The sequence below is a fragment of the Echinops telfairi genome, unplaced genomic scaffold, assembly GCF_000313985.2.
Source record: "Echinops telfairi isolate 266 unplaced genomic scaffold, ASM31398v2 ScPeMD7_7457;HRSCAF=8495, whole genome shotgun sequence".
NCBI classification, from domain to species: Eukaryota; Metazoa; Chordata; class Mammalia; order Afrosoricida; family Tenrecidae; genus Echinops; species Echinops telfairi.
Window position 1 is genome coordinate 26082231 of NW_022111357.1, and position 18929 is coordinate 26101159.

The 18929-nt window shown below is 48.5% G+C and overlaps 1 protein-coding gene and 1 pseudogene across 1 annotated transcript in view; one reads left to right on the plus strand and one right to left on the minus strand.

Annotated features, from left to right (window-relative positions):
• Positions 1 to 18929, plus strand: part of UBR4 (ubiquitin protein ligase E3 component n-recognin 4) — a 130221-nt gene that overhangs the window by 83819 nt on the left and 27473 nt on the right. The window contains exons 65-82 of the mRNA XM_004705144.2: positions 2252 to 2401; positions 2675 to 2902; positions 3932 to 4010; positions 4722 to 4967; positions 5850 to 6018; positions 6467 to 6611; positions 7100 to 7185; positions 8115 to 8202; positions 8400 to 8593; positions 12122 to 12361; positions 12698 to 12836; positions 13453 to 13578; positions 13694 to 13822; positions 14588 to 14931; positions 16840 to 16930; positions 17301 to 17385; positions 17551 to 17678; positions 18730 to 18859. Of these exons, the coding sequence (XP_004705201.1) occupies positions 2252 to 2401; positions 2675 to 2902; positions 3932 to 4010; positions 4722 to 4967; positions 5850 to 6018; positions 6467 to 6611; positions 7100 to 7185; positions 8115 to 8202; positions 8400 to 8593; positions 12122 to 12361; positions 12698 to 12836; positions 13453 to 13578; positions 13694 to 13822; positions 14588 to 14931; positions 16840 to 16930; positions 17301 to 17385; positions 17551 to 17678; positions 18730 to 18859 (2797 nt within the window). The remainder of the gene's footprint in view (positions 1 to 2251; positions 2402 to 2674; positions 2903 to 3931; positions 4011 to 4721; positions 4968 to 5849; positions 6019 to 6466; positions 6612 to 7099; positions 7186 to 8114; positions 8203 to 8399; positions 8594 to 12121; positions 12362 to 12697; positions 12837 to 13452; positions 13579 to 13693; positions 13823 to 14587; positions 14932 to 16839; positions 16931 to 17300; positions 17386 to 17550; positions 17679 to 18729; positions 18860 to 18929) is intronic.
• On the minus strand, positions 11474 to 11838 carry LOC101652616 (annotated as a pseudogene).

Sequence of the window (18929 nt, forward strand, 5' to 3'; positions counted from 1 at the left end):
GCAAGTCCCATCGAGTATATCCAGTTACCAGTCATGGACCTTGGGGAAGTTTAATCTTCACTTTCTACATCTAGAAAATGAGGTTGTAGACAGTATTTGCTTTATTAAGGTTATTGTGAGCATTGAATGAGATATTTGTAATGCACTAAGTATGTAATGAACCTTGCATATAACACTAATTGTTAATTCTTGTTAATACTTCAACTCTCTTTGAGTCCATTGGTGGAGCCAGATGGGTTAGATTTGCTGCGCTTCTTGCCACCTATTCAGAACGATTTTGAATGGTTTAGGAAGATGTTGTCAGGTGTTGCCATGTGGGCAGTTCCTATGCATAGCAACTCCTGTGTACAGCAGAACGGAGCAGTGCCTGATCCAGCACTGTCCTCACAATTGTTGTTATGTTTGAGCCTGCTGTGCCCACTGTGGCCATCTGTTTCCATGACAACCTTCTCTCTCTCTTTTTTTAATCACCCTTTACTTTATGATCAAGCATGGTCTCTCTCTGATAGCATATCCAAAGAACAGAGATGAAGTCTTGCCGTCCTTACTCTACAGAGCATTCTTGCTGTACTTCTTTCGAGACAGATTGGTTATTCTGGTGGTCCATGGTACTTGCAATATTCTCGGCCAAATCACAATTTAAATACATCAGTTCTGCAGTCTGCCTTATTGTTTGTCCAACTTTCATGTGCTTATGAAGCAATTGAAAATGCCACTCAAATCAAGCACATCTGAGACCTCAAAGTGACATCTTTGCTCATTAACACTTCAAAGAGGGCTTGTGCAGCAGATTTGCCCAGGGCCATACGTTGTTTGTTTTCTGGACTGCTGTTTCCATGAGTTAATGACTTTTAGATTCAAGTGAAATGCAATCCTTGACAACTTCAGCCTTTTTTTCTGTTTAGCATGATGCTGTTCACTGGTATTGTTGTGAGGATTTGGCTTTGCTTTACATTGACTTGAAATCTGTAATGGAGACTTCAGTCTTTGGTCTCCCTCAGTAAGTACTGCAGGCTCTTGGTGCGTTCAGCAAGCACTGTTATGCCACCTGTATATCACAGGTTGTTAGTAAGCCTTCTCCAAATCCAGGTGGTGCATTCTTCTTTACATGGTCCAACTCGGATCATTTGCTCAGCATACAGATGAAATACATCTATCTGGTGGAAGTATACAAACCTGTCGTATCTTTCCTGATTTTAAACCATGCAATATTCTATTGTTCTGTTCAGACGACTGCCTTAGTCCATGTGCCGGTTCTGTATGAGCACAGTGACGTATTCTGAAATTCTCATTCTTTGTAGTTAGTTGTAATTCATATAGTCAAATGCTTTTGCATAATCAATAAAGTATATATAGCAGGCATAAAAATGCGAGTCTGCTTATGTCCCTCTCTCTTTTTTATTACCCTTCAGGAGTTTTCAGACAAAAACCCCTGAGTACCCCGGCCCCTCCTCAAGTCTCCAGTTTCATCACTGACAGCACAGCTGTATGCAGCCCTGCTCGTGGCCCTGTTCCCCTAGCTGTGGCCTGTCGGCTTTGCACACACTGTCTGTTCTGGAACTCACCCCTCCCACGCTGTAGCCTCTGCCCCCGACCCTTAATCTAGCCAACTCCTAGTCCTTCTTTATGACCCTACGCAAACATTGGATTTGGGGAGAGCCTTTCCTAACACGCGCCTCCCTGGTGATTAAGTAAAGGCAGTGTGTTCCTATTCTGAACTCTCGCAGATTTCTTCCTGGGGTCTCACACAGCTTCCCAGAGGCATCTTCCAGTGCGCTCCAAGCTCCAGGTCCCCACCCTCAGCAGGTGAACTCTCGAGTTGTGACTGAGTTTAGTGGTCCTGGCTCTCTTGGGCTATTCAAGTATCTCTTGGTTTTCATGAACATGTTTTGTTCTAGTAAGCAAGTCTTTAGATAGAAGTCTTTAGTCATTTCTGATTTTTTTGCTGTGCCAGTCCATTTGTTTAATGTATGTGGACGTATAGGGTGCGATCAACCAAATGTAAAAAACCCACAGGATGTAATCTTAGAATCTTTAAGAGCAGTGAGACCTGTCTCCACTATAACTTTCGCATAATTAAATTGTCCCAGAAACTTAGACACTTAGAACCTTGCTGGGTTTGTCAACTCCTGTCCTCGACAGGTCTGGTATTGAAAGACACTGTTAACCAATGCCAGAGTATAACACCCCCGGTGAGTCGTCAGCCAGGCTTTTGCCTAATGGTGGTGACAGAGAATGCCTTTTCTCCTAGGGTCATGCTGCTGATGTGTTTGAGGCCTACACTCAGCTCCTAACGGAGATGGTACTGCGGCTGCCATACCAAATCAAAAAGATCGCCGACACCAATTCCCGAATCCCGCCTCCTGTCTTTGACCACTCGTGGTTTTACTTTCTCTCGGAGGTAAGTGAAAGGGCCAGCCAGTAGACCAGCCAAGGGGGGCACAGTTGCTGTGGCTGCCCCTCTTTTGAGTCCTTCTCCCTGGGCCTTCCCTTCTCCAGATCCTTCTAAAAAAATCCTAAAGTGCACCAGAGGTTGGCTTGCCTGGGAGGAGCACCGCGTGTGATTTTTCACCAGTCCTAATAGCTGCTCCATAAAACCCAAGGCCCAGGAACCCTGGCTAGTAGTGAGAATGGCCCAGAGCCATTTTACCCTTTGTGTTGCTTTTCCCTGAAGTACCTGATGATCCAGCAAACTCCTTTTGTGCGCCGACAAGTGCGGAAGCTTCTGCTCTTCATCTGTGGATCCAAGGAGAAGTACCGCCAGCTCCGGGATTTGCACACCCTGGACTCGCACGTGCGTGGGATCAAAAAGCTGCTAGAGGAGCAGGGGATATTCCTTCGCGCAAGTGTGGTTACCGCCAGCTCAGGCTCTGCTCTGCAGTATGACACACTCATCAGCCTGGTATGAAGCGGGTGCCCCGGGAGGGCAGGGAGTGAGGTCATGTAATGAAATTCAGACAAGCTGATCATATAGGATGGAGCAACACGGGGCTTTGAAATAACGTGAGGACCTCATGGCTAAGGTTGAGATCAGGGTAAAGCCGCAGGGCCTGCTTGGGTCTGGGATATCCTCCCCCTCACCTCTCCCACTCCCACTCCCACTTGGCAGCAGGTGCCCTTTAGGAAGTGAGGGTGGCTTGAGCTTAACACTCATTTGCAGTGGCTCCTGTTCTGGGTGAGAGTCACCTGAACTTTGTATACCTCTGATTTTGCCCTGGACTAACTAAAGAAATTATGTAGGATGCAGTGTAAAGCTATATCATTGCCTAAAGAGAAATGGTTTGGACTTACCAGGTATAAATAGAATATAGGAGAGGGTTTCCAAAAGTTGTGGACAATGAAATTCAAAGGTAACGAACCTTTCCCACAAACTCTTATAGCTCCTCTTACTGCCTTTGCGCTTTATAGTGTTTTCAGTATCCCTGACGCCTTGCTTTCCCATCATGTGCCCTGCCTTTGAGCTTGCAGCCAGAAGGAAGGAAGTGGGGTGGGAGTTTCTCAGGTGGTGGCCACCGCCATGGCTGCAGGATGGCCTTGACTGAGGCTCCTGGAAAAGAACACAGGACTTTGCGGCGGTGGGACTCTGTCTGGAGAGCAGGAGCGCTGTTGGTTACCTCACAGAAAGATTTTAACTCAGGCACTTGGCGAAACAGCTATTGCAGGACCGAAAAGGCACGAAGGGGCCATCAAGCTAACACAGAGATAGTAACTACAAAAAGTAGCACTGGCAGTCCTGTGTCTGAAGAGGACCTAGTAGATATGGGACACCGATCTCTCCCGAGGGAGCGGGGAACCCTGTACCCACTGCCACAGTGTGGGGGCTTGCTCGGCTCCCAGTCCATAGGCAGAGTGATGGCTGGTGAAGGCAGCAGTTGTGGGTGCTCAGCTGCTTGTGGGGTCACTCCCTTGCAGTGATGGGTTTCCATTTCAGATGGAGCATCTGAAAGCCTGTGCCGAGATTGCTGCCCAGAGAACCATCAACTGGCAGAAGTTCTGCATCAAAGATGACTGTAAGCAGTGCTGTTCTTTTTGGCTGCCGTCTCTCAGTCCTTCAAGAGCAGTGAAGGGACTTGCTGGACTGGATGCTGCGCCCCATAGCTATGAGCAAGATACAGAGGAAGGCACTCTGCCGAGCAAGGAAGACAAGTAACAAGCTGGGAGTGATAGGGCCCTTGGCGTGCCGTAGAAGCACAAAGTGGGAGTGTCTGACCTTCAGGACGGACGTGACACTTTTGCCAAGATAGGACAGATGAGTAGGAGAAGGGGCCCTGTTCCGCAGAGGGAGCAGCATGTAGCCAGCTGGGAGGGTGTCATGGTTAAAGAGTGCAAAGACATTTCGTGTTTAATATGACTGGGGCAGAAGACGCTCAGTGGGAAGAGGTAGCCACATCCTGACAGGCCCCATAAGGGTCTCGGATGGAAAAGGCTCTGTGGAGCTGAATGTAGAGAATGGGCGGAAGAGGGGGGCTTAAGATGCGGTGGTAGACTAGAGAGAACTCAATAGATTCAGAGCGTCATCTTGTTCAAAGAAGGGCAGGGCTGGGATCCTGTCTGTCTGTAGTTGTAATACTTTCCAGATAGCTCCACAGAGTGTAAGCTCTTGTCAGCCTCCAGCAGTGGAGGGAACAGGGCAGACCTGGCTGTGGGGTATCATCGCTCTTTGTCCATGTCAGTCCCATTGCGGTCGTGTCCAGTCTGAGCACTGTCTCCTCCGCTTTCAGCCGTTCTGTACTTCCTGCTGCAAGTCAGTTTCCTGGTGGACGAGGGGGTGTCTCCGGTGCTGCTGCAGCTGCTCTCCTGTGCACTGTGTGGCAGCAAAGTGCTGGCTGCACTGGCAGCCTCCTCGGGATCCTCCAGTGCTGCTTCCTCCTCGGCCCCATCGGCGTCCAGTTCGGGACAAGCCCCAACTCAGTCTAAGTCATCCACCAAAAAGAGCAAGAAAGAAGAAAAAGAAAAGGAGAAAGAGGGTAAGAGTCAGTCTGTGGTCCCAGTGAGCAGGCGCCTGTACTGAGCACGCCACACGGGACACTTCCTTCCTCCTTTGCTTCTGAAGGCGTGTTTATCCTGATCTAGAAATGATCTGAAACTCAGATATTCTCTCCTGCCCAGTTTGGGTCTCGTGCTCAGCCTTGTTCCAGATGACAACTCCTTCCGTCAAAGTACTCTGAACAGCGTGGGGATGGGACCTTTCACATTTCCCATCTGAATCTTAATGGTCTTTTTATGTAAAATAGTCATGCCTTCTGTGTAGAGAGGTGGTCAGAGTTAAACACAGCGATGCTTTAAACGTGCCTGAGAAACTGCAGTAGAGATGTGGGCTGTTGGAGTGGACCCCTGACCCTCAGAAAAGTTGAGGCATTCCTGCCTCTCAGGGCCTGACAGAAGCTGAGAGCAGTAGAGTGGTTCACATTCCTCCTGTGCAGGTCTGGGGTGGTAGCTGTGGTAGGGTTTTTTGGTTACGAATTGGCTGGTTTCCAGAGCAGACTGATTCCCACTCAGCAATATGTGCACATTGTTTCATGTCATTGATTGTAGTCCACACTACCCAACCGCCCTTTCTTGATGGTTTTTGGTATTTGAAAGGAAGTCTTCCTCCATGTGGCTATTTTTCAGTGCCGGGCTCACATAGGCTCTTTAACTGGTGACTTGTGAGTGTCATCATCGTCCTTTTTCTCATTTGGACTGACCCTTTTTGGTCCCCCAGTGAACAACCAGGCAGTGTAAGCTTGTAGTTTAAACTTTCAGAGATGGACAAAATTGCCTCCTCTGCATTCAGTTGCACCACAGGCTGTGGGACCCTAGATGGCATCCGTGTCCCCTCCAGTGCTCAGTCGTCCTTGATCTTACAGGTGAGAGCTCAGGCAGCCAGGAGGACCAGCTGTGCACAGCTCTGGTGAACCAGCTGAACAAATTTGCAGACAAGGAAACCCTGATCCAGTTTCTGCGTTGCTTCCTGTTGGAGTCGAATTCTTCCTCGGTGCGCTGGCAGGCCCATTGCCTGACACTGCATATCTACAGGTACTGTCCAGATCCCTACTTTGGCAGATCTACGTGGGAGGCCTGGGACCAGGTTGGATGATGTAATTTCTCTTGGTTGTATGTGGCATGCTCACAGTCTCAGAGTTGGTATTTACACCAACCTGAATTGTTGGCAAGAGTGATTTCTTCGAACTAATGGCTTTTTAGCCACTAAGCCGATGTTGTAGACAACAGACTATTTCTTTTCCCCTCAGAAGGCTATGTTTAGGAGTCTGTTAAATGACCAGGCTCAATTCTTTACAATACAAAGCTTATTTAGCCTCTGCCCATGGAGCGTGTTGGATGATGGGTGGGCACTGCCTCCTGAAGGTCTTGAATGACTGTACCACATCTGGTAGCTGGGCTGTGAAAACCACAGCCAAGCCACTCAAATTTAATCCAGAGTTATGCCTGCCCCTGGGTAACACGAGCTGTCATTTATCTATAGAAACTCCAGCAAATCTCAACAGGAGCTCCTGCTAGATCTGATGTGGTCTATATGGCCAGAACTCCCAGCCTACGGGCGAAAGGCTGCCCAGTTTGTGGATCTGCTAGGATATTTCTCCTTGAAAACCCCACAGACAGAGAAGAAGGTAACATTTGATTCATGATTTAAAAGGCTAACTTTTCCCTCTTGAGCTATGAGCATAAATGCACATGCGAAATTTTATTTAAATATGTCGTGTCAGTACTGTACCTTAGCAAGTAAGTAGTTTGAATTTAGCTTAGCCAATAGAAGTGGGCCAAGTGAAGTCCTTGGGGGAGAGAGTGCTGCTCTGATGTTTTGGGAAGCTGTGAGTGCATAATGTTTCTGCCGTTGTTGGCAACCATCTCATGACTCCATTAGAATAAAAACCCCTTCCTCCATAGGACCCGAAAAGGGGGCCTTTCACTCAGACTGAGCGCTACGAAAAGAGATGGAATCTGTGAAGCTGTTAGGAATTAGACCAGCCCAGTTTTTCGTGTGATTATGGGTGGGGGCTGACAAGTCTGATACCAGCTGGCTACAAAGCAGAAGTGTGTTTTCCATGAAAATTTCCTCTTGGGTTTTAATAATTTATCTTCTGTTCAATCGTTTCAGTTGAAGGAGTATTCACAGAAGGCTGTGGAGATTCTGCGAACTCAAAACCATATACTTACCAACCATCCCAACTCCAACATTTATAAGTGAGCCATGTTTTACTTTACCTGTTTGAAGCTCAGTCAACAGTCTGAATTGTTTGCAGGCTGATTAGCTTTTCCTTAGGAGTTGAATAAGCCTCTTTGGGACAGTGACGATCCTGTCTAGTTGATTTTTAAACTCCTCCTTCTTAGCTCACGACCATGCCCATAGAGAGTTCTACAAATGTAATTGCTGAATGCAGGGATTGGTAAGCAATGAATACTTGAAGGCTACTGTTTTCAAAGTCTTAACTCTAAGTCAGATAAATCAAGTTTACAGAAGGCATCTGTATGTTTTCTGTAAGCTTCTGAAAGTACTGATTAAATCAGCAGTGTATTCTTTCCCTGACTTAGAAGTGGCTCTTCTTTTTTAAGGTGTAATTTGCATAACCACAAAAGTCACCTGTTTTAAGTATATCATTCAATGACTTTTGCTAAGTTTTGCTAATTTTACTTCTTTTTAAAAAAACATTTTATTAGGGGCTCATACAACTCTTATCACAATCCATACACACATCAATTGTGTATAGCACATTTGTACTCAAAACATTTTCTCTCCACTTAAACCCCGACATTAGGTCCTCATTTTTCCCCTCCCTCCCTGCTCCCCCCTCCCTCATGATCCCTTGATAGTTTATAAATTGGTATTTTGTCATATCTTGCCCTGTCCGACATCTCCCCTAATTTTACTTTTTGAGGTACATTTTAATGCAACTTTTTAGGGCTCCACTGACCACGGGGCAGCTCAGAAATAGGAAACACAAGAGACCGATGAGTGCAGTCCCTTCCTTTTGGAATATCGGGATTCCTTGTGATTGACTAGAATGGGGCTGACGGGCTTTGGGAGTGAGCCATGGCCTTTTCATGGTTGCCTTCTGGAGGCCAGCGGCTTCTAGGGTGAACAGTTCTTAAGCCGAGACTGGTTTCTCCCTCAGCACCCTGTCTGGCTTAGTGGAGTTTGATGGCTATTACCTGGAGAGTGACCCCTGCCTGGTGTGCAACAATCCGGAAGTGCCGTTCTGTGTAAGTAACCGGTCTTTGACATGGCCAAGCCAGTGGGTGTCCTGTCGCCCTAGGTTGAGAGTTCTCCCGTGGGTGTGCTATTCTAAGGCAGGTCCTTTAATCCTGCCGCATGTGTCATCCTAACCAGCAACTTATCCATGCGGTAGAGTCGGTTACAGAGCCGCTTGCCTTGAACTGACACCGTGTCTTGTGTTTAGTACATCAAGCTGTCTTCCATCAAAGTGGATACGCGGTACACCACCACTCAGCAAGTTGTGAAGCTGATTGGCAGTCACACCATCAGCAAAGTGACAGTGAAAATTGGAGACCTGAAACGGACCAAGATGGTGCGGACTATCAACCTATACTATAACAACCGAACTGTGCAGGCCATCGTGGAGCTGAAAAACAAGTACGGGCTTCTCAGACTTGGGGAGGGAAGGATGCTTATAAGGCCCAACATCTCTGGAATGGGGTAAAGCAGTACATCCCTAGAGGTCCAGCGTGTTCTGTTGTCCCATGTGGTCATAACCGAGGGCAAGAATCCAGTTTCTGAGGATGTTGACGAGGGCCATTTTAAATCAGGTCATGTGGAGCCCAGTCCTGGGTGCTATTGAAGTTCCTCAGCCTGCCCTCGGGAAGTGAAACTGTATCCTCTCACCACAGCTTAGGAGGCTCAAAGCCCAAATGTAGGGTGCCAGCTCTAGGGGAAGGCTCATCTTCCCTGTCAGCCCTGAGGGAAGGGCTCTCTCTTTTCAGCTCTGTTCCTTGGCTCTTGGGACACCCTCCCGCCCCCCTTGCTGGCTCATCTTTTATCTACAAGAGACTGACTTAAACCTGGCCCCACACTCCCTCGTTCATATAATAAAGAAAGCTGGTTCCCAAATGGAATGATAATCACAGGTATTGTAGTTGTAGGGCTTATAACACAGGTTGGGGGTGCAGTTTAATCCATACCAGGCACTCCAGCTTCTCACTCCCCTTCTTAACTGGAACAGTCTGTTTTTGTATAAACCTCCTATATTGGGAAGTGGTTGTCATTTCTAAGGTTAAGATAGTACTTTCTTACACATGGAGCAGGAGGTATTCCTCATAAAATTGCTGTCACACACATCCATTCCTTCTATGTCTGCGTGGGGCCTTCCCTATATGTCTGATGATGCGAGGTCTTCCTAGGCCCGTGTGTCCTGATGTGTGGATGGGCCCAGACAGACAGGGGTTAGTGTAGACTTGTACAGGAACTAGTCTCTTTTTGCTGGAGCCTCAGGCATGACTGTTGTACTGAGAACGCCGGTAGAGGGATACCCTTTGAATGAGCAGATGGGCTGTGCTGTTCCACACATGGAAGGAAAGTATTGCCGTTGTTCCAAGAGGCAGTGTGATTCTAGGCTGTACCACATCAGCAGGTGGTCACTGGGAGCTCTGCTGGAAAGAAGGTTTCTTTTCTTTTACTCTGGTAACCTGGACGTAGAGCCGCTCGTGCCCCTCCAGAGGAGGCTGATGGGATTTTCTGAGCTCTTCTGAGTCAGACTAGCTTCTGGGAATGCCCTCAGAATCCGTCTGTGTGGGTTCAAATCCCAGCTCTACTACTACATGCTCTCTGATGTTGGAGAAGTCACGTACTTAGTCTCAGGGTCCGCAGCTGTAAGATAGAGATAAGGCCCTGCCTTTGACGTAGTGGTGTAAAGGATTATCAATGGATTCCTACATGTAAAGTGCTAAGAACAGAGCCAGGCACTTAGTAAGGACTCAGTAAAGATTAGCTTTAATTTTGTTAATAACACTCACTGCCATTGGGTCAATTCTGACTCATACCGGCCCTATAGGACAGAGTAGAACTGCCCATTGGGTTTCTGAAGCTGTCAATCTTCATGGGAGCCTCGTCTTTCTCTCCTGTGGATCAGCTAGTGCTAATCCACCTCACCACCATAATCCCTAAAGCAAGATAGGCCTTTGCCCTTTATGCCTCTCCTTGGTGTTTGGTCTCGATCCTGTGATGTGTCCCTTTGCCTCTCTAAAGCATCCTGTCTTTATCTGTCCGACGCGGTGGCCATGTGGGGAAGTGGTGGTAGCCATCGCACCACACCCCTTGGGGTTGGTTACAGGCTTCGGGGACACATGCTTTGAGGGCAGTGCCTGCCTTTGATGTGTATTTTTTTGTTGTTGAGAAAGGCCAGCATAAAGCACTTATATTGCAGTAATAAAACTTGAAACTCATATGGTGCAGAGACGACGGGTGGTGGGCAGCAACTTCTCACCAAATCACTACACAGGACAGCAAAGGGGTGAGAGGGGTGGGGTCCAGGAAACGGAGTTGGGGGTGGGGGAGAGCTGAGCATCCAGAAACAGGAGATGCTGAAGCTGTGATGACCAGTATCATTTTCTTAAGAGAACACGCAAGGGTTTGTCATGATGACTGGGCTTTCAGTGGGTGGCTAAGTGTCTACAAACAGCACCTTCAATTTAAACGTTCAATTAAAGTTCTTAAAATTTATGAAGTGGCGGAGCTTCGATAGCTATGAGATTACAAAAGTCCTGAAAATCCATTAGAAAAACCACAGGATGGCCAATAAAATAACCAGTTAAAATACAAGCCAGGCCATTTTAAAGAAGGCTTCAGAGGCCCCTGCTGCCCGGGACGGATACCTGCAGTGTCCAACACTGCAGGAAGGATGATCTGCTTGAAAGGCAGCCGGGTGGGGGTTGGGGTAGGGGGTCGGGGGAGTGGAGGCAGAGGCTCTTCACCTCCCCACATCATTTTTCAGGAGGGCTCTTAATTCAACCCAAGGCTTGCTCTCTCCACTTGGAGAACATCACAGCCCTCAACAATGCCTCACATCTGCTATGGCTTTGCAGCGCAGCAGCAAGAATGTTTAACAAATAATAAAAATTTCCTCCGAAGAACAAAACAAAACTAGAAAAAAAAATAATAAAGTTCCTTGCAAAAACCCCCCCCCATTCCTAAAGTTAACCCTTTGTGCTGTTAATACTGGATCGTATGCTTAATTGGAAACTGAGATCCAAAAGAGATAAACTGAATCTTCATCCTAAAACCAGAACAAAATAAAACGAGTAACCAGAGGTGGGTGGCAAGCATTTGAAGTCAACATCCATATGAGAGGGGAGAGGAAACGGAGGTGTCGGAAGGCATTCAGTCGGGGTAGATGTTTATATAAGAGTGTAGTGAAGCGTACTCGGGGAAGCTCCGTTCAGAGTCACGTGTGTGCGTCTGGAGGTGCCAGGTCCCTCCGTGGCAGATCCGAGCACAGGACTAAGGGAGCTGCCAGTGCTGTCATTCCAGCTTCAGAAGCTCCATGTCAAAGACCAGAGTGGCGTTTGGTGTGATGATGCCGGGGTGCCCAGTGACACCGTAGGCATAGTCTGGGGAGATGGTCAGTTTGGCTCTCTGACCCACGCTCATCTGTGTGACCCCTTCTTCCCAGCCTCGGATCACCTCCTGCTTGCCCAGCATGAACTTAAAGGGCTTGTTTCTATCCCGGGAGGAGTCAAATTTCTTCCCATCTTCTAGCATCCTGTGTAGTGCACCATGCAGGTCTGGCCACGCTTTGGGAAGGTGCGCCCGTCTCCGGGGGAGATGGTCTCCACCTGCACTCCCATGGCGGCAGCGGGTGGGCGGGAGGGCAGTGTGACAGGCGGCGTGGACCCAGAGCAAACCTCTGGTGTGTATTCTTGTCACTTTTCTGGAACCTCAAGTGTTATAAATGAAAGCTTAAAATGTTCGTGTATTCTCTCCATTTTAGAGAAAGGCAAGTGAAAAAATGAGTAGAAATCAGCTAGCTTATTCATTTGCCCGGTTTCTTCTTTAGAAAGGAATTGCCTTAAAGAAAAAATACATCGGACCCCCAGACCATCATCACTCAGGTTAAATGAGAGGGTGTTGGGCCGTCTGCCCCTGCAACTTTTACCCGGTCTCTCCTAGGCCGGCTCGCTGGCACAAAGCCAAGAAAGTTCAGCTGACCCCTGGGCAGACAGAGGTGAAGATTGACCTGCCGTTGCCCATTGTGGCCTCCAATTTGATGATCGAGTTTGCAGACTTCTATGAAAACTACCAGGCCTCCACAGAAACCCTCCAGTGCCCACGCTGTAGCGCCTCAGTTCCTGCCAACCCTGGTGTCTGTGGCAACTGTGGGGAGAATGTCTACCAGTGTCACAAATGCAGGTCAGCCAGCTATTGTCCTTTAGGCTAGGGGCCATACACATCTCTTTAAAAAGAAAAAGCTTTTAAGTTGACTTTGGGCGGTTTCAGTGCTACTCTTGTAATAATTAGAGGGTTATGGGTATTTAGAATGGGTGTTGAGGGGTATCTCTTATAAGTTCAGTTGGGGTTCTTTTTTTTCTTGTTACCTGATTGCCTGCACTGCCCTGACTGTCCCTTTAGTATCACCCCTCCAGTAGCCCCAGAGGGTAGCTAAGGCACTATCCATCTCCTTCCAGGGTCACCCTATCCCACTCAATCTCTGTTGTCCCCCACTGACCAAACTCTTGGATTCTTCAGATCTATCAACTATGATGAAAAGGACCCTTTCCTCTGCAATGCTTGTGGCTTCTGTAAATACGCTCGCTTCGACTTCATGCTCTACGCCAAGCCTTGCTGTGCGGTGGATCCCATTGAGAATGAAGAAGACCGGAAGAAGGTGGGACAGTGGCTTGACCTGTGCCGAGCATGCGTAATAGAGTCTGTTTTTCCTTCTAACGCAGAATTCTTCCTCTAATCCGCACCGATTTCAGGGTTCAGCTTTTGGGTAGGAACAAACGGTGACATAAAGTATGTGGTTGGCGACAAAATGCGAGTATCTCAAGTGGTAAAGAACTTATGCGTTGCAGGAAAAAGTGGGGTGACTTGGCCTGCGTTTGTTCTGCTGATTGTGCCACATCAGGCCATTGGCCTTCCCGCAGGCTTAGTTTGCCATGAAGGTAGCTGTTCCCAGACCAGTGTCACGTGGGACTCCAGGTGTTCCTGGGCCACTGGAAATGGAGGCAGCTGCTAGAAGCAGCATGAGAGAGTAGGGAAGCACTTCATTTGGGAGCCAGAAGGACTAAGAGTTCGAATTCCTTTTCTGCTTGATTAAAAGTATTCTGTATGAATAAAAGTAATGCAATCACTATGTAGGTGCATTGTCAAACAGTGATCGCATATGTCATGCAGTGTCTGACCGAGGGAGAAAGTCGGTGGCTAGTAATTAGGATTACTTGGGAAAACCATCATGTTGAAAAAGACTTAAACCATTCACCCTGTCTTTTCCTGCCCAGGCTGTTTCCAACATCAACACACTCCTGGACAAAGCCGATCGCGTGTATCACCAGCTGATGGGACATCGGCCACAGCTGGAGAAGCTGCTCTGCAAAGTGAATGAGGCAGCTCCGGAGAAGCCACAGGTAGTCCGAGCAGAAGGGGTGCTTAGGGAGGTCTTTGGGGCCTGATCCAAAGATTGGCCTCTAGGTGAGGTCGTCCGTCTCTGGAAGGCAGGTGACATGCCTCTTGGGTTTTCAGGATGACTCAGGAACGGCTGGGGGCATCAGCTCCACTTCAGCCAGCGTGAATCGTTACATCCTGCAGTTGGCTCAGGAGTACTGTGGGGACTGCAAGAACTCTTTCGACGAACTCTCCAAGATCATCCAGGTACAGCAATGGAAGCGGGCTGAGGGTCGGAGTGTTATTGATCCCGTTTTCCAAGCACTCCTGTTGCCCTTATTCCACATCTCAACTCTTAGTATCATCGCCCTTACTCCAGTCCAGCTGAAAAGACAAGAGTCGGGTCACTGCCCAAAGGCAGGGCCTCTCCCTCCCACTTCTGGTACTTATCAGATAGTTGAATTTAGTCTGAAAAACCAATGAATAGGTGGGAGGTTATCCTAGATCTGTTTACCTAGTTCATTCCTAACCAGCCCATTTTTAATAGACGTGCTGCATTTAAAAAATTGGGTGCCAGGGCTTGCTTTTCTGATATGCTTTGTTTGCAGGTTAGAAAGGTGAGGGTGTACCCCTCCAATTAAGCAGATGGGCAGGGCAGGGAAAGTCATAGACTATTCTTCACAGCCGGGAGGCTGGCCGCAAATGGTGCCCCATAAAGGAGAGCAACAGTTACCCACTCCCACCCCAAAGGGCTAGGTTCCTTCAGAGACCGCGTGACTTAGGAGTTCAGATCTTGTAACCCCCGAGTGTGATCAGGGTCCGAGTTCTGACTGCCACTCCCTGCTCCATTTGCCGTCTCTGTAAAATGGGAATCATTACCATTTAACCAGAGGAGTTTGTTGAGAAGATTGAATTGTATAGTGGGTGTAAAGTTTTCCCAGACCAAAGGAATTTTTCCAGCTAATTACTTACTACTTTCCCTTTATTTTAATTTGCTAATTTCTTTCTTTACTTTGCACCTTTTGTTCTTAGAAAGTCTTTGCTTCACGCAAAGAGTTGTTGGAATATGACTTGCAGCAGAGGGAAGCTGCCACCAAATCCTCCCGGACCTCCGTGCAGCCTACGTTCACTGCCAGCCAGTACCGCGCCTTGTCTGTCCTGGGCTGCGGGCATACCTCCTCCACCAAGTGCTATGGCTGCGCCTCAGCCGTTACAGAGCACTGCATCACACTCCTCCGGGCTCTGGCCACCAACCCAGCCCTCAGGCACATCCTGGTCTCCCAGGGTCTGATCCGAGAGCTCTTCGACTACAATCTTCGCCGAGGGGCTACTGCCATGCGGGAGGAGGTCCGCCAACTCATGTGTCTCCTGACTCGGTCAGAGCCTGCCGGGATTCTGGGACTTGCGATTCCTTCTAGCATGGGGCTGAGAGCAGAGTGCTGGGAACACCACACCAGAAGGAGCGCAGACATGTGCTTGTCACAGTCAACAGCGGGGCTGGGACGATAGGCAGGAGTAGGGAGTGACTGGGGAGTATCTGAAATCCAGGTTTGCTGGTAAAGGCTCACTTACAGGGAGGTTTCCTAGGGAAACTGCCTGAGCCCTGGTGAGGCAGGAGAAGGGAGAGACTCGAGAAAGACTCACAGGAAAGACCGTGAGCCAGGAAGGCTCCTGACTGCGAGCTGCTGGTGTTCTGCATTGTGTGCCTTCGGCAAATTACATAACTGACTTGAGACTAAGTTTTCCCATCTGACAGATACTGATAGGAGTAAGTACCTTGAAGGCTTGTGGCGAGGACAGATGGAGATACGAGTAATTCATGTAAATAATAACTCCTATTGGTTGAGTTATGGCTACTAGGTAGTATGGATTATTTACTGAGCCCATGGCATTATTCTGGGAACGTGCTAGGTGCTTGTTAAAGTTTTCTTGCTGTGTTACTTGTTTCTTAGTTAACTCTTTATCAAGCACCTTCTGAATGCCAGAAACTATTCTAGGCTCTGGGGATGCAGTGGTAGATGAGGCAAAATCCCTGCTCGTATGTAGCCTGCATTGAACAATAATTGCCCGGATTAATGTTTATAGGATGCAGGTTGTGAAGGAAAACACAGCAGGGAAGGCACCCCTGACGGCTGTGAAGGGTCCCTTTTTGGGTAAGGTGACCAGATTTTAACATTGGTGAAGCGGACAAAAGCGGGACACCATTGCTAAAACTCATGTCCTGGCAAAATAGCCACATGGCAGCCGAAAATTGTATTCCCTAGCTTGTCGTGCATTCTTTCCAAAAATCTGGACTGTTTTAAAATGCCACGGGATGCGGGGAAAAATTGTTAAAAATCGGGACTGTCCCGCCAAAAGTGGGCTGTCTGGTCACCTTATGTTTGGGGGAAGGTGCTCAAGGTGCAGTGGTATTTGAGCATGAAAGAAGGGAGGGCCAGTTTTGCAGATCTGTAAGTACATTGGGTCGCTGGGCAGCAGAACCAACACGACAGCACCTGAGAACAAGGACACTGAGTTCTGTTTATTGGAAATAGCAAGTGGAGGGGCCGCCAGGCCTGTGTGAGCTGGGAATGCAGGGGTGGGGTCTGCATGGAAGCCCGTGAAGCTGGGGCGGAGCCTGCAGTGGAGAAAGGTAGGGGGCGTGGGAAGGGTGGATAAGTGGTCCCTAGGGTCTTGCAGGCCATGGCAAGGACTCTGGATTTTATTTAAAGCTATGTGACGCAAGTGAGTAATATGGTAACAACTGTTTTTTTTTATTACTAATAAAAATACAGACATTCTGGTCCACCCCCACCCCCCCTACTGAGAACTTGCATGTCCACCCCAGATACAGTGAAATGGAATTTACACTTTAACAAGATCCCCAGGTAATTCTTGGAGAAGATTTGGTTGAAATACAGGTTCAATGTACCTGGGGGGGACACGCAAGTTCTCAGCAGGGGATCGAGCTGGAACACATCAGCTTGCAGTCCTGTAATATGCCAGGCATTATGGGGGAATGACATGGGGTAAAACCTCCCAGTGATGGAGGAGGTGCTGCTCTGGCCTCCGTGCCTGTGCCCAGGAAAGGCGGCCCCTCTCTTACAGCCACACACACCCCTGGTTGGTACCAGCATAAGGTTTTAGAAGGCTATACATTGTGACCTTGCTCCTGCGACATAAGGTGGATGCTGTTGGATCAGGTGGCCATAGACATTGATGTTACTGTGTCTGGCCTCCAGGTAGAAAGGAGGGATGTAACCAGGTATGAATAATAACAAGACCTCATCTCTTTGCTTCCCTAGAGACAATCCAGAAGCTACTCAGCAAATGAATGACTTGATTATTGGCAAAGTCTCCACAGCCCTGAAGGGCCACTGGGCCAATCCTGATCTGGTGAGCAGGACTAGCTGTCCTCTCTCATCCCGTCCCCTCCCCGCACCCTACCCCCACCCCATTCCTTCTACTGGCTCTGAGCTGCTGCCTTCCCTTCCTTTCCTCCGCTTTAGTCTCACTGTGAAGATTAAGTGCTTAATAGAGTTCATGTTCCAAAATGGTTGTCCCAGATGAGAGCACCTTCACGGGAAAAGGGGACATGGGTGGGTGTCTGGAGTATAGGGGCCCCAGCTCTTCTTTCTCTCTCTCTCTGATAGTGCCACCTGTGACCAGCAGTGTAGTTATGAGTCCCTGAATCAGAGCTTGGACTTAGCCCCTGGACCCTACAAACTCATTTGTGCTCCTCTCTTCCAACTGGCCTTCCTTCTAGGCAAGTAGCCTTCAGTATGAGATGCTCCTGCTGACAGACTCCATCTCCAAGGAAGACAGCTGCTGGGAGCTCCGCTTGCGCTGTGGTGAGTGTGGGGAACGTCTGGTCGCGGCTCTCAGATAAAGGAAAGGAGCCTGCAGGTGCAAAGGTCCTTCACAGCAGAGAGGGAGGTACCTCCTTTCCTTTGGGACACTTGGGCCGGCTCTGCCTGGAGCAGCTGTCCTATACTTTGTCACTCCGCTGTCCTCAGCTCTCAGCCTTTTCCTCATGGCTGTGAACATCAAGACTCCTGTGGTTGTCGAGAACATTACCCTCATGTGCCTGCGGATCTTGCAGAAGCTGATCAAACCTCCTGCTCCAACCAGCAAGAAGAATAAGGTACTTTGCCTCCGTACTTTGTCCTTGGGTAAATGCTGCTCTTTTGATCTTACGTGGTTGATTGTTCTAACACGGGCGAGCTCAGTTCTGACAAAGGGCCATCATCTCGGGGGGTTCCACCAGTCTCTGTCCGACCAGTCAGCCTGGACTTTTTGAGGAATGTGAATTCTGCCCCACATTTCCGTCCAATTCCATTCAGGACCCTCTAGCACAGTGTTCTCAGCCTTCCTCCTGCCGCCACCCTTTCATACAGTTCCTCTTGTGGTGGTGACCCCCAACCATAGCATTATTTTCGTTACTACTTCATCATTGTCATTTTGCTACTGTTATGAATCGGGCAACCCTGTGAAAGGGGCTGACACCCCCCAGGTTGAGAGGTGCTGCTCTAATGCGGTCCTTTTCAGAGGAGTTGGTGATAGTGGCCAGGCACTGTCTTGCTCTGGGCTCAGGTTGTAGAAACTGCTGTTTGTTTGGGCCAGGCATCCATCCAGTGGACTGATGGGTTCCCTGCGTCTTTTGATTCTCATCACCCTGCTTCTGTCCATGGCAAAGGTGTTGAATGGAGCAGTGAAAACTAATCCTTGTATGCAATTTCAGCTGCTTGAGTACTCGTGTTTTTCATGACGAGCAACAAAAACAACAAAAACAAAAGGGGAGCATATAAGAAACGCTGTGTTGTGCGTAAATGAGCAGTGGTTGTTATTGAGATACCAGGCACCCTTTTCACACTCTCCTTTATATTTAAAAACCACCTGCCAGGCAGTGGTTACAGAGCCGAGTTGTGCAAGAGAAATGGAAAATGAAAATCTTAATAGGGTGGTTTTAGATTTGTGAGAGCTTGTCTTTAAGAACCCATCACTTTGTATTTTAAACTTGAGTAGAGTTGATGGTCTGATGGGAGCACATACTTGGCTTTGAAGATGGGAGCTGTGGATTTGCTGATCTTCTTCTCTTCATATAGCTCCTCTTGGATGCACTCTTATCATGTACCAGAGCTGGGGCTCAGGTGTGCTCTCAAACTCGGACACCTTGGTCTGCTTCTCTTCCCCAGGATGTCCCCGTGGAGGCCCTGACCACAGTGAAGCCCTACTGCAATGAGATCCATGCCCAGGCCCAGCTGTGGCTCAAGAGAGACCCCAAAGCATCCTACGAGGCTTGGAAGAAGTGCCTTCCCATCAGAGGTCTGCCATCTCTCTAAGACTCAGGAAATCAGTTATCCCGGCCCCTCTCCTGTCAGTGTTACAGCCCCCC